Source organism: Silene latifolia, chromosome Y (assembly GCF_048544455.1).
Source record: "Silene latifolia isolate original U9 population chromosome Y, ASM4854445v1, whole genome shotgun sequence".
Taxonomy (NCBI): domain Eukaryota; kingdom Viridiplantae; phylum Streptophyta; class Magnoliopsida; order Caryophyllales; family Caryophyllaceae; genus Silene; species Silene latifolia.
Genome location: NC_133538.1, coordinates 84,534,943 through 84,548,290, shown reverse-complemented (window position 1 = coordinate 84,548,290; position 13,348 = coordinate 84,534,943). Strand labels below are relative to the sequence as shown.

At 37.5% G+C, this 13,348-nt stretch overlaps 1 protein-coding gene across 1 annotated transcript; it reads right to left on the bottom strand.

The window, feature by feature from the left end:
* Positions 1-3,740: 3,740 nt before the first annotated feature.
* On the bottom strand, positions 3,741-13,092 carry LOC141633593 (mannosyl-oligosaccharide 1,2-alpha-mannosidase MNS1-like). The gene is made up of 14 exons (XM_074446036.1): positions 12,500-13,092; positions 9,751-9,798; positions 9,133-9,297; positions 8,713-8,825; positions 8,137-8,202; positions 7,862-8,033; positions 7,664-7,753; positions 7,252-7,376; positions 7,073-7,138; positions 5,746-5,854; positions 5,567-5,665; positions 5,148-5,228; positions 4,901-5,071; positions 3,741-4,457 (listed from the first exon to the last, which is right to left on the bottom strand). The coding sequence occupies exons 1-14, from the start codon at positions 12,650-12,652 to the stop codon at positions 4,236-4,238; spliced, it is 1,680 nt and encodes a 559-aa protein (XP_074302137.1). The 5' UTR covers positions 12,653-13,092; the 3' UTR covers positions 3,741-4,235.
* Between the last annotated feature and the right edge of the window lie 256 nt (positions 13,093-13,348).

Here is a 13,348-nt window from a genome sequence, read left to right as displayed (position 1 = left end):
CATTCCCGATTTTTCTAGCATGTGTCCAAGGTTGCTTACGAAGTTGTCTTATTCGATTTCAGCACCAAATAACAAGTATTAATCCATTTTAACTAGTATCCAACTTTCGCCCGAGAATAGTTTATTGCATACCGGCACCCTCTAATGTCCTCCGTTACTCTTTAAAACTTATGTGGACACTTTATCTGGCCCGGGGAAATGTGCGTGAGATTTACGGACATTTTTGTTCCGAGACCCTGGAATCTCGAAAACCATGTATTATACACTTTAATTTTACACTTCAATTTCAGCCGTTCGGAAATTCGTGTCGGTTCATGTTTCTTTCTCTTCCGATTTTACTTGCATGTGTCAAAGTTCGCATAGGGAGTTACCTTATTCGATTTTAGCATCAAATAACAAGTATTTATTCCTTTTTAACGAGTATCCGATTTTCACGCGAAATTTGTTTATTGCATACCGGCACCCTCAAATGTCCTTTGTTACACCACAAAATTTGTGTGGACGCTTTATCTAACCCGAGTAACCATTTGTGTGATTTACGGGCATTTTGTTCCGGGACCCTGTATTCCTGTAAAACGTGTATTATACACATCAATTTCAGTCGTTCGGTAGGTCGTGTCGGGTCATGTTTCTTTCTTTGCTGGTTTTTCTAGCACGTGTGCGAGGTTGCTTTGGAGTCCTTATTCGATTTCAGCACCAAATAACAAGTATTAGTCCATTTTTAACGAGTATCCAACTTTCGCTCAGGATTAGTTTATTGCATACCGGCACCCTCAAATGTCCTTTGTTATTCCTCAAAGTTTCTGTGGACACTTTATCTGACCCGAGAAACCGTCCTTTTGATTTACGGACATTTTTGTTCCGAGACCTTGGAATCCCCGAAAACTGTGTATTATACACTTCAATTTGAGGGGGTCGGTCATTTTTTCTTTCTCTCCCGATTTTTCTTGCATGTGTCTCCTTATTCGATTTTAGCACTAAATAACAAGTAATTATTCATTTTTAACGAGTATCCAACTTGCACACGATATTAGTTTATTGCATACCGGCATCCTCAATTGTCCTCTATTATTCAACAAAAATTTTGCGGACGCTTTATCTAACTCGAGGAACCGTCTGTGTGATTTACGGGCATTTTTGTTTCGGATCCTGTAATCCTGGAAACAGTGTATAACTACACTTCTATTTCAGCTGTTAAGGAGGTCGTGTCGGGTGATGTTTCTTTCACTCCCGGTTTTTCTAGCACGTGTGCGAGGTCACTTAAGAAGGTTCCTTATTCGATTTCAGCACCAAATAACAGGTGTTATTTAGAAATACAGGTGTTATTATAGATTATTTTTGTTAACTTGTATTCGAGATAGTATCCTCTCCATTTCCCATTTCTTTTAGGAAATGGAGAGTTCATTACCTCTCTAACAATCATAAAATAATGCAATGTACTTTATCCTCCCTTATTCCTTTATTTTTATGCATAAATATAGAGTCGTTAGATTGCACCGAAATACGATCTTGTCCGTTGAGAGGAAATGGCCTAGGAAATGGAGAGGAGATGGACTCCTTGTATTTCTATCATTTTCGTTATAAACGATGTGATTTATGGGTTTTTTTTGGTTGGTCTTTATTGAACATTTGAACCTCGTACTCGGTCAAAACTGAATTGTTTGGATGTCAATGTTGCCAAATTCGTAATGAATTGTTATTAGCCCACTTGAATTTAATATGCAAACAAGGGTTTGGGTTTGGTCGCATTAAAAGTTCCAAGATAAGGAGATATAACCCTTAGATGTGCCTTCACAGGCGTTTGTTTCCCTCCTTTTCACTCTCCACGTCGCCTGAGTGCGGACCTTTAGCCAATGTGTTTCCAGTCGGACCTTCGTGACCAGACCGAATGCTTAGAAACTATGATAAATCAGTACCAAGTTCAGATCTCCCATTCCCTTGAATTTACAACTTGCGTTTCATGTTCCTCGAATTAACTGACGTCGTCTGACGACATGGTTGATTGGAAGGATAAGGGAGAGTTTATGCACTTGACTTTTCTGGCTTGACCGTGAATCGTCAAATTTTTGGATTCAGTAAGCTGAGACATGAAGTTATTGGCTGCAAGTAACCTAGATAGCACGGACACTCCTTCTAACCAGTTGTCTCGTGTTCGACACCGACACTTATCGGACACCTATAAAGCCGTGTCTGACTTTCTTCATTATTTGGGCGCGTGTCCATGGTATTTGGGCACGTGTCCAACGCGTGTCCATGGTATTCGGACATTATTTGGGGTGGATGATGTTTTTTAGACGAGAAATGAGTTGTCGAAAGAGATTGATTAGAAGATGGGCTTGAGTGGGAAATGAAAATGAGTTATAATCAATGTCAAGTTTTACCTTCACTTGTTTAAAATACTTTGACAAAAATAAAATCGAACGGTTATAACTATAAAATATATATTTATTAAATTTAAAGAACGTGTCCCGGTCCTAAAATTCATGGAGTGTCGTGTTGTGTCGTTTCTGTGTCCGTTTTGGTGCTAGTAACAGTTATTTAGTTATCCAAAGTTCATCCTATACGGACCGTACAAGAGCAATGTACTCCCTCTGTCCTGGTCATTTGTTGTTATATTCCATTTTAGGGTGTCTCAGTCAGTTTCTGTTTTTTCTATTTTAGGATTGCATTTGATGAGCAATTTGATCTTTTACACTCAATTTGGTCCACTTGTCATCTTATAATTGGTCCCCTTTCCTTTCCTTGGTCTGTGTGCCAAATCCAAAGGACGACAATTGACCAGGACGGAGAGAATAACACATTTCGAAACCCAAACTTCAATAATCAGGACCCTTAAATAATCGTAGTTGTTCATTCAAGTACGAGTTTTACTTATTCATGAACTTTTTCCCATAAATTTTCCACAACTTACCCTTGTTTAAAAAACACCAAATTCTTTCTTCCTCTTTTCCTCTAGGAAATTAATCAAATGCTCATCAAATTAATCGATCACAAATCTTATTCTCATATTAATCAAGTAATAATTCTTAATTCTAACTTCTAATTATGCAACAAATTTTTTTTATGTCAAATTAGATATACCCAAATTAAATTAGGGTTTACAACATTTTAAGGCTGACGGGGCTGGGGTGGCAGAGGAGGGGGCTGATGGTGGCTAAGGAGATGGTTGTCTGGCCGGTGGAGCGTCGTTGGTAGGCCGGCGTTTTGGGATAAATGGGAGAAACGTAGGACTGAGATGTTCAGGCATGTGCAAGGAGTTGGGGGTCCGATGTGGTGGTCATATTGTGCTAGGAGGCCGAGATATAAGGTGGTAGGGTGGTCGAGGGAGGGGCAGTGGGCGAAGAAGGGGAGCTGGTAGGCGATCAACGGTGGCATAGAAGGGGACGGATTTGTTTAGGTGGGGAAAGGAGCGGTCTAGTGGTAGTGCGGGAGGTTGGTTGGGCTAGGCAGAAGGGGAAGGGTCTAGGAGGCGGTGGAGCAGATGGGGCAATGGTGGTGACACGGTAGAGCAGTGGTGGTGGTTGTGGTGGTGGTGTGTGTGGGGGGTAGAGAGAGGAAGATGAAAGAGAAATGAGAAATGAGAATAAACTTTGAAAATAAAAGGGGTAAAATGGTCAATTTTGTACATGAAGGAGTAAAACTCGTCCATAAATGAGCGCCACCCTAAATAATAAGCGGAAATCGAGAAGTCTACTGGAAATCAGACCCTTAAATAAATTAGAATAATCAGGACCCTTAAATTAGAATAATCAGGCCAATCGCATTAAAACCCATCAAAGCATCAGTAAGCACAGTCAAATATCCGGCTTGAATATTACAATCCTAAGTGTGTATACATGCGTCATGAAATACAATGACGATCAACAATGCCAAATTTCTACATGTTCTGCTTTACGTACCTATTAAATGGTACAAATAAAAGGTCGTTACAAAAGATCTTCTATAGGAGTGTTTTAAGTCGAGAACATGTGGTTTTGCCATGTTTTAGTATAAAACCGCTTACATGAGACCTGTGTAAGATGATATATGACACTCGTCAAACGTATGATGTGCTAATACAAGTATACAACGGCCCCAACGCCTCCAAATTAGCTAGCAAAACCATGAGCCATAATTCTTGAGCAATCTCGAGAACAAGATCATCAAACTCGAAAAGAGTTGGGAGAAGAAATCCGAACTTGGTACAACATCTACTCTCACATTGTCTTGTTATCAAAGTTGCCTAAGGTGTAATGTCAGTCCCGGCCTTCTTTCCTAGCACGTTGCCGAATAACTGGTTTATCATGTTGATCACTGCTGCCTCCCCGGGTTACAATTCGAAGAGGATGAGCCTCTGTGTTGAAAACCCATTCATCTAGGGAAATGACTGACGGTGGTGAAAAGAGAAGATACAAGTATTTCAAGGTTTCCGCCAGGAAGAAGCTTTGCATCATATTGTCCTTGACACCAGTATTTACCTGACCAAAGCACAAGGTTACACCACTGATGTTCCATAAAGGATAAACCCAACATAACTTGGTACATACTATATTATATACTCCACAATATAGTCAGTTTTGTACTTTCTCCGATTATTTGATTTTTTATTTTTTATTTTTTACCACCTTGCATTTTCAGCCAATTCTTTGGATTTTTGCCATTCCCTATTTGAATAGTTTTTGAATTTAATTGACAGGAGCGCCCTTCAAAAGAAACAATGATGACTTTAGGAAAAGGTATTATTGTGTGAGGAGAGGGTAATTTAGGAATTTAAGCTTAACAAGCAAGGATCTCCAGCATTGTGCTGCTGTACTAGATTTCTTCCCCAAAAGCAAGGCATAAGAATTTAGAAAATCAGATTAAGTATTAAGGTTATAGTTGCATAAAGAATAAAATAAGCCGTTCAAGTTTTGAAGCTTACATCCTTAAGCCCGACATAGCCAGACTCAATCCGCGAGTTTTTCTCGAACGCTTGAAAGATGTTCCAACCCCATTCTTGGTACGTCTTATTTCCAGTAAGACGCCACAGGTAAAACAATGATTCCACTGTTTCTGGTCTCAGAATGTTCCAAGATGTACCAACAGACAAGTCCTAAACATGTATAAAAAATGCATAAGACAGAAGAAAGTAATGGATGAACAATGCATCCTAAGAGAAGGTATCTCACCTCTCCGGAGTGGAAGAAATAATTCTCCCCAGCCAATTTTGTGGGTGTCGACTGGTAGAAGTTGTAACATGTCCATGCCAGCTACACACAAAAATGGCAAGTCATTCAGTGAACTCGGATTACACATCAACCTTTTTCTTGTACTTTTTTTTGGGGAATGGGGATCACCGTATCTAGAGGAATTTATCTCCTTTGCAAGATGTCATTGTTTTACAAAGTAAGCATGTTGCTCAAATGAAAAATGAAAGAAACGGCTAATCCTAAGATCAACATGCGAGAAAAAAATTTGGTACAGCTTCATATATCTTTAACCCTCAATTTTGGCGAAATTCTATCACTGAGTAGGGTTTCACATCTCAAGCAGTCAAAAATAGCTTTTATGCATTTGGAGTTAGCAAAAGCAAATAGTCCCTCATTACCTCTTCAGCAAGTGACATATATTTCTTAGATTCTTCAGGGCCGTAACCAGATGATCCCAAAGCTAACATACCAGGAGCAAAGCATGCTAATTCATCCATCTGCATATCCAAATTACTGGTGACCTTAGCACATTAATATATTATGATAATGGTAGCTTTGATCCAGCACCGAAAATTACCTTGTCCGTTAGTGAGCCCCCATTCCTCTCACATATATATGTGAAAGACGAAGGAGTCGTCCTACGAATAAGTAATGACAATCCTTTCATCGATGTCTCCCACATTTGTCTTTTTCCAATATGGTCACATGCAAAATAACATTATAAATGCGTCAAAATCATGTACTTAGTTTCATTACAGTCGAGAATGATTGAGGCAAAGAAAATGGATAAATGGGATGAGCAAAACAACAAAGCAGCTGTCATTGTTTTATTAAAGGATATGCATCAATAGAAACTTTCTTAGCAATGAGTAAAACATATTGGCCAGAGTGATTCAGGAAGATAATTAATTGATAGCTCGACAATCCAATACATTCGCTTGTTTTGGATTTGGTCATATCAGCTATCTTAGGCCTCGTTTGGTTCATACGGGAATTAAAATGATGAGTTAGTTTGCAATTCACCTAATTTAATTTCCTACATTAGAATTCATCCAATTGCGGTTTTTTGTTTGGTTGCCATCCTAGAGTTTGTTTTTCCTAGGAGTTTCCAATGGCCTTGGGGGGCCTAGGTAGTTTAATTCCCCCATTATGTAGGAGTTGGAAACTCCTATGGAGTTTGAAACTCCCCCATTTTAAAAAAAAAATGGGGTAACCAAACAACTTCCAAAAATCACAATTCATGGGATTCTAGAACTCCCATGAATTGGGTGAGTAACCAAACGAGCCCTTAGTCTAGTATCGGCTGTATTAGCCTACATGTATCAACTGTATAGGTCAGTATAGACCATATCAATCAATACCAACTATTTTTGCACTACTTTGCATATATAAATATACATACCATGTGTAATGTGAACTCGAGCTTATAGAGGTCTCTCTTTACTCAATCATCACTTTGTAAGCCAAAAGGCGATTTAAAAAAGGTGCTTAAGGCAAAAACGACTTTAAACTACTCTCTTCATCCTATATATATATTGTCTCCATGTCCTTCTCGGCCCATCTTAAAATAATTGGCCCCTTCCGATATCTAAAAGATAAAAAAGTGAACTACCTATACAATCCCTAGTTAAAGACTCCATAACATACTCCCTCCATCCGATTTATACTCCCTAGTGGGGAGGGAATGGTGAGGGTCAAGTGCTAATGTGGCATGTCTACAAGTAAATTTTAATAATTTTTTCAGTTTAAGAGGCAGTAATCACATGTTATCACTCTCAAGCAAGACTTCTAGTCAAATGGGGACAAATTAAGTGGGATATAGGGGTCATTTAGTAGGTGAGTCGATATGCAACATGCTGTGTTTAGCATACAAGTATTTCAAACATGACAAGGCTTTTGCTCACCTGTAAGGCTTCACAGCTGAAGTCTTGTTCCCCTGAATCCATACTTTGAGTAGATATTCATAAAAGCTGCAAGAAATGTTTTGTTTAGCCATAAACCCAACCCAAAACTGCTGACTATTACTAGGAAATTTAAAGGGTCGAAATAACAACTTAATCTTCAAAGAGCTAACCAATTTTACCTGTCACCCATAGCACCAAAAGTTATGGTAGAGCGTGAGCCGGACCCACTATCAGGATTAATGTAGATAGGTAGTAGACCATCAGGAGGAAATGTCTTATTGAGCACCGATATTACATTTTCTACCTACATTATAAGCATCAAGAAGGAAATTAAATTATCTTAATTCACTGGGGAAAGGGAGCCTAGCTACTTTACTAACCACGAAGAGAGAGAAAAGATGGTGAGCATAGCTACAGTATCCCTTTACCATGCTTGGCTGTTTTTTAAGAGAGCTACGAAAGCTTTTTTTAATGCTTGAGGGATTTTGGATTCATGTCAGTAGTACCACATCTCAATACTAACCAGCTAAGTTGAGCTAAGCAAGCCTGCATCTGGTAAACAAGCTCGACAGAATAAACCTTAAATGTTACCTTCTGTTGGTACTTCGGGTCTCCCGTCCTCTGTGAGAGTGCAATGAATTCGAGCTGCTCAGTGCCTGAATCTGCTAGTATGCTGTCACCCTAACATTGAGCAAAAATGAAGAGGATGACTAAGATAACATCAAGGATTTAAAAAGACAAAGCGTAGCTAAATTCCCAATTCTTTTGGACCACGGATTGGCAACCTACCCCAGTCCATCCAGGATTGTGTGGCCTTCCATGAGCCAGATTAATAACATTATATGGAACACCAGACGGAGTGTCCCATGCAGGAAGCAATCTATCTGCAATATCTCGAGCTTTCTCAAGAAACATCTTGTCACTGGAGAGATCATATGCACTCAGAAGTCCACCTACAACTCTGTTAAAAATCACACAACAAATTAGTCTCAAAGTGAAGTGAGTTTTGAATTTTTCAGCTACAATAAATGGACTAAAATTGACAGTAAACCTTATAAAGCAACCTTATGGTTGTCTCAAAGACGCTAGCATCATAATCTTTGTTGAAATCCAATGAACTGGCAACCCAACTGCAAAAACCATCATTCAAGCATCAGCAAATTAAAACAAATACATGAAGAGGCAGACGTGAATAAGAAGATATTAGCAACAAATTTTTGCAACAAAGTACTTGAAAAAAAAAAACATAAGGCTCCCTCTATGTAGGGATTCAAAAGTCCCATTCCATCAAAATTTTAGCATCATCTAAATATATACGAAATATGTATTTATTACCTATTGATTTTCACTATATGACGTGTCCGAGTTTCAAGGTTGGCTTTTTACTTTCAAACTCACCAGCTAAACATCCCAAACATTACATGCTATACTGATACTAAAAGATATTTTCACAAAACTATATTTTTGCACTTTCAAATTCACCAGCTTAACATCCTAATCATTAATAGACTTCTGATCACTTTATGGCATAGTCTGTCGACAAATGGAATGCACTGCAAAGTTATCACTAACGAACACAAACATTTCACAACCAGAAAATAAATGAGAGGCACAGTATAAGAAGTGAAAGTTCAGCTCACTCTCTAGCTCTCTGAAACTTTTCATCCAGTCCCATTATATACAATGTATCCAGTGAATCAACGAGTGTTGCTCCAAGACCTCCAAAACTATTGACACCATTTTTCGTTTGCGGCTGTCAAAAAAGAAAAAAAAAAAAAATTAGTCCATGCTACACATAATAATTTTAACATTGGTGACAGAAAAGAAGCAATTATAAACGCTCATGAAATAGCTCAAAAGTAAAAATTAATCAAAACCGTTGAGAATAGCTCCAGTAATTATGTCTTTGGCTCTGTCTAGTCATAATCATTAATAGACTTTTGGAACATAAAAATGCTCAGTGAACCATCAAGACACAGACTCAACGTAATTTAACAGTTCTGCTTTATCCCTTTTCCATATTACTGATAAAGGCAATGATAACTTATTGCAAGAAGTACCTGAAGTTCATCTTGGCCCCAAGCATATTTCTCATATGAACTCCAAGCATGAATCATGGCCTCCTTAACCTTTTGCCTTCGTTCAACTTCGATAGGATCATCTTTAACAGCCTTACTTCCTGAGTCACCACTCTTCATGCCTCGGCCATTTTTCAACGCTTCGAGCTTCAACAAGACAAGCCAAAGAACAAAAGCACAAATGACTTGTCTTCAAAAGGGAATGCAAAGCAAATAATGCACTGAATAAACATACTACTGGGAAACTTAAAATACATATGACAAAAATGTGTTAAAAATTTTTTAGTTACTTAGTCAATGCTTACGGATTCATCTTGGGTCATTCGGAAACAGCCTCTTTGTGTTGCTAACACAAGGGTAAGGCTGCATACATCCGACCCCTCCTTACCCCGCAATTTGCGGGAGCCATTGAGGCACTGGGGTAATGTTATTGTTGTAGTCAATGCTTACGGACTAAAATTCAAATTTTATGAAACCTTGAAGAGAACTACAGTGGTTACAGAAGATGAGCAATATCATATAGGTGAGAAAAAAACGATAAATATGGCAAGCTGCTGAAAAGAAGATGCAGAACTAAAGTGAGGCATAGCAACTATTCACCTCCTCTTGCAATCGACTGACATCTGCTAGTAATGTTGCCAACTCTTCCTGCAGTCAGCAAAAATCATGTGACAAGTAGAAAACCGCATGTATGAATTCTGAAGTAGTAAGCTAATCGCAATGTTCACATAAAAACCCAAAAACACTCAGAAACTCGGAATGAACCATTGAGAACTACGGCAGCACGAACCAAATTCTGAAAATCACCATTTACATTTTTATATTCTACAAAAAATTAACAATTAGTACCAATAAACATTCACATGTAGATCATCAAATTGCATTGTCATTAAACTAAGTACTCCTGTCAGAGAAACTACATAGGTCTACGTCTACCCTTTGCAAGGAGAATAAGACCCTTAAGCATTAGGATCTAAGACACTATCTAAAACGGTCATCCTCTTAAAGATGAAAAGGTGAAGTCTTTGGCCCTGAGAGTAGCTGCATTGAGCAATCTAACGGAGTAAACTTTCGAGGTAACATATAGTGATTCACAGTAAGGTAAGTGGGCAACGGTCTCAAGAGCCCACAAACCCCACACTTTCATGTCTCAGCTATTAAAGGTCTGAGAAGACACTCCTCGCTGGAAAACAGAAATGCATCAGCAGATGACTAGATATTTACAGATTAAAGGCTCAATCCGAGTAATTAAGAGTATAATAAAAGCAAGAGCTAAATTTCATTGAGTTTGAATCATTTCAAAAGCATAAAAATTAATTTCCACAAAGTACAAATGGTCCCATTTTCTAGTTTCCTCAACACATGCCCGTGCCACACAGCCAAACCTTCTCAAATGCGATCTCACTCCCTCTACAAATTAGCTCCGCGAAAACATACACTTTTCCCACAAACTCAACCATGCTCTATGAGTGACATAAATATCTAAAGTTTCCACATTTCTACCTGTACATGCTCCTCTAGGCATACGCTGCCAAATAATCCATAAGAAAAACTATCAACTAAAGTCACTCCTCATAGAAACATTTAAAACCAATGGTTTAATCTTAAATCCTCAATATCAACCAAAGCCAACAACAACCAAAGAAATTTTGACCAAATTGAACACATTATACGCATTCCGCAAATTACAACGCATGTAGGAGATCCTATGATGTCAAAATTCTCACCCCAAAACACAATTTGAGCAAGCAAGATCATACTAACATTTGCTTGAAAAAACTATTATCCCACCTCAAAAATCACAAATTCAATCTTTGCAGCACCCTGAAACAATATTTATCCACCCCCTTCCAAAAAAATGCACTACAATCGAAATCATCCCAAAGATTCTACCCCCTCCTCCCCTCCCCGCCCCCGGCCCGGTTCCTTCTATAATTTTTCGCCCCGCTAATTATAAATCCTGGTTCCGCCACAGTTAATTCCCATATAAAAAATACCCACATTTTACTCCAAATTATAAATACTAATCTCTACCATAAAACAAATGTCTTGGAAAACAGCAAATCAGATCAACCCACAAAACATAAACAAAATAAATCCAAATAGAATACGAAAAAAACATAAATATATAACCTCATGATTTCTAACTAGGGTTTGTCGATCCCAAACGAGCAAAGTTGCGACAACAAACAAAATGAACAACATTGTGAGACGTTTCGGGTGCTTCAGATAATACACCGGATTAATGTATCTCAAACACCCAGATGATGATCTGCTTCTAGCAATTTTCAATTTCCGGTAAAATTAAAACTGAAATACCCTAAATTCCTAAAATTAAATTTCATAAAGTTTGAATCATTTCAAAAGCAAGGAAATCAATTATCCACAAAGTATATAAAGTGTCCCATTTTCGAGTTTCCTCAACACATGCCCATGCATACAGCCAAACCTTCTCATATGCGATCTCGCTCCCTCTACAAATTAGTCCTCAAACACATACACTCTTTGTCACATAAACTCAAACATGCTCCATGTGTAACCTAGATATCTTAAGTTTCCACATTTCTATCAATACGCTGCCAAATACTCCCTCCATTCAACTTTTACCACCCCACTTCTCCAATATATGTGAGGAGTATTATATTGAAGTGGGGTGCTAAAAGTTGAATGGAGGGAGTAATTCATTAGAAATACCATCAACAAAACTCACTCCTCATACAAAATGCTAAAACTTCAATGGTTTAATCTTAAATCCTCGATATCAAACTTCAGCATACAAAGACATCCAAATTGAACACATTTTTGCAAACTCGACTTCCAACAGCTACTACATTATATACTGTTCTGTAAATTACAACGCATGTAGGGAATCCTATAATGTCAAAAGTTCTCAACTGTTATCCCACCTCAAAATCACACTGAAACAACGTTAATCCATCTTCTTCAAAAAAATGCATTGCTTCAATCAAAACCATCCCAAACTCCACCTTTTTCTCAACAATCACCAACCAAACATGAAAACACATGTTTAATTCCCAGTGGCCGAACCAAGAGAGGGCTAGCAGGGGTTTTTGCCCCGTACAATGAAAATTTTGAAGCTCTATGTCCTAATTTACCTTGTTGCATTACTAATTCACCCCTCTAAGAAATTTCCACCCCAGCTAATCATAAATCCTGGTTCCGCTACTGTTAATCCCTATATAAAAATACCCACACTTTACTCCAAATTATAATATAATAAAAAATAATGTATTGGAAAACAGCAAAATCAGATCAACCCACAAAACATAAACAAAAAACCAACAAAATAAATCCAAATAAAATACAAAAACAAAACATAAATATTAACCTCATGATCTCTAACTAGGGTTTGTCGATCCCAAACCAGCAAAGTAGCAACAACAAACAAAATAAACAACATTGCAAGACGTTTCGGACGCTTCAAATAATACGCCGGATTAATGTATCTCAAACACCCAGTTGATGATCTACTTCTCGCCATTTTCAATTTCCGATAAAATGACAATTGAAATACCCTAAAAATCGATGTAATTTGAGCTCAAACCATGGGGGAAATGAAGATCAAAGTAAGAAACTCAAGTAAAATGAGTCGAATTAGATATTGAGATAGTAAAGAGATTGAATTTGGGGAGAAATTAAGTCTAAGGTTTGTAATTTAGAATTTTAGATCCCCTTGTTGATCATATTATCGACGATTTTTCGTCGGGGATCTGGTAAGGGTAAATTACGATTAATTAAATTTTATATTAATTAAACCGTTAAGTCTAGTGTTGTGATTAGTTGATTAGTTACTTGATTTAGTGTTAGTTGAGCTTTTGCACAAATACTATCAAGATAGTTTAATAGATAAGTATAATGGAAATTATATACTCAATTGAAAGGATTTTTCGTGATAAACGTAATGATTTACATTTTAAATTTGTTATCAAAATATTTTTTTTTCCTATAAATTTAGAATCAAGTCGTCATACATTTTTAGTTTAATTTAATAAATGACATAATAAACAATAATTAATAGTTTGTTGACATTTATGCAACATTTATTGTGTTTATATTTAATAATTAGCTGTAATTAATGCGTATAATTAAGGCTGTATACGCGACGTGCCGCATCCACGACATTTCAACTTAGTTTTATATATAGATATAAGATACTCGTATAAGATAACATATTCAT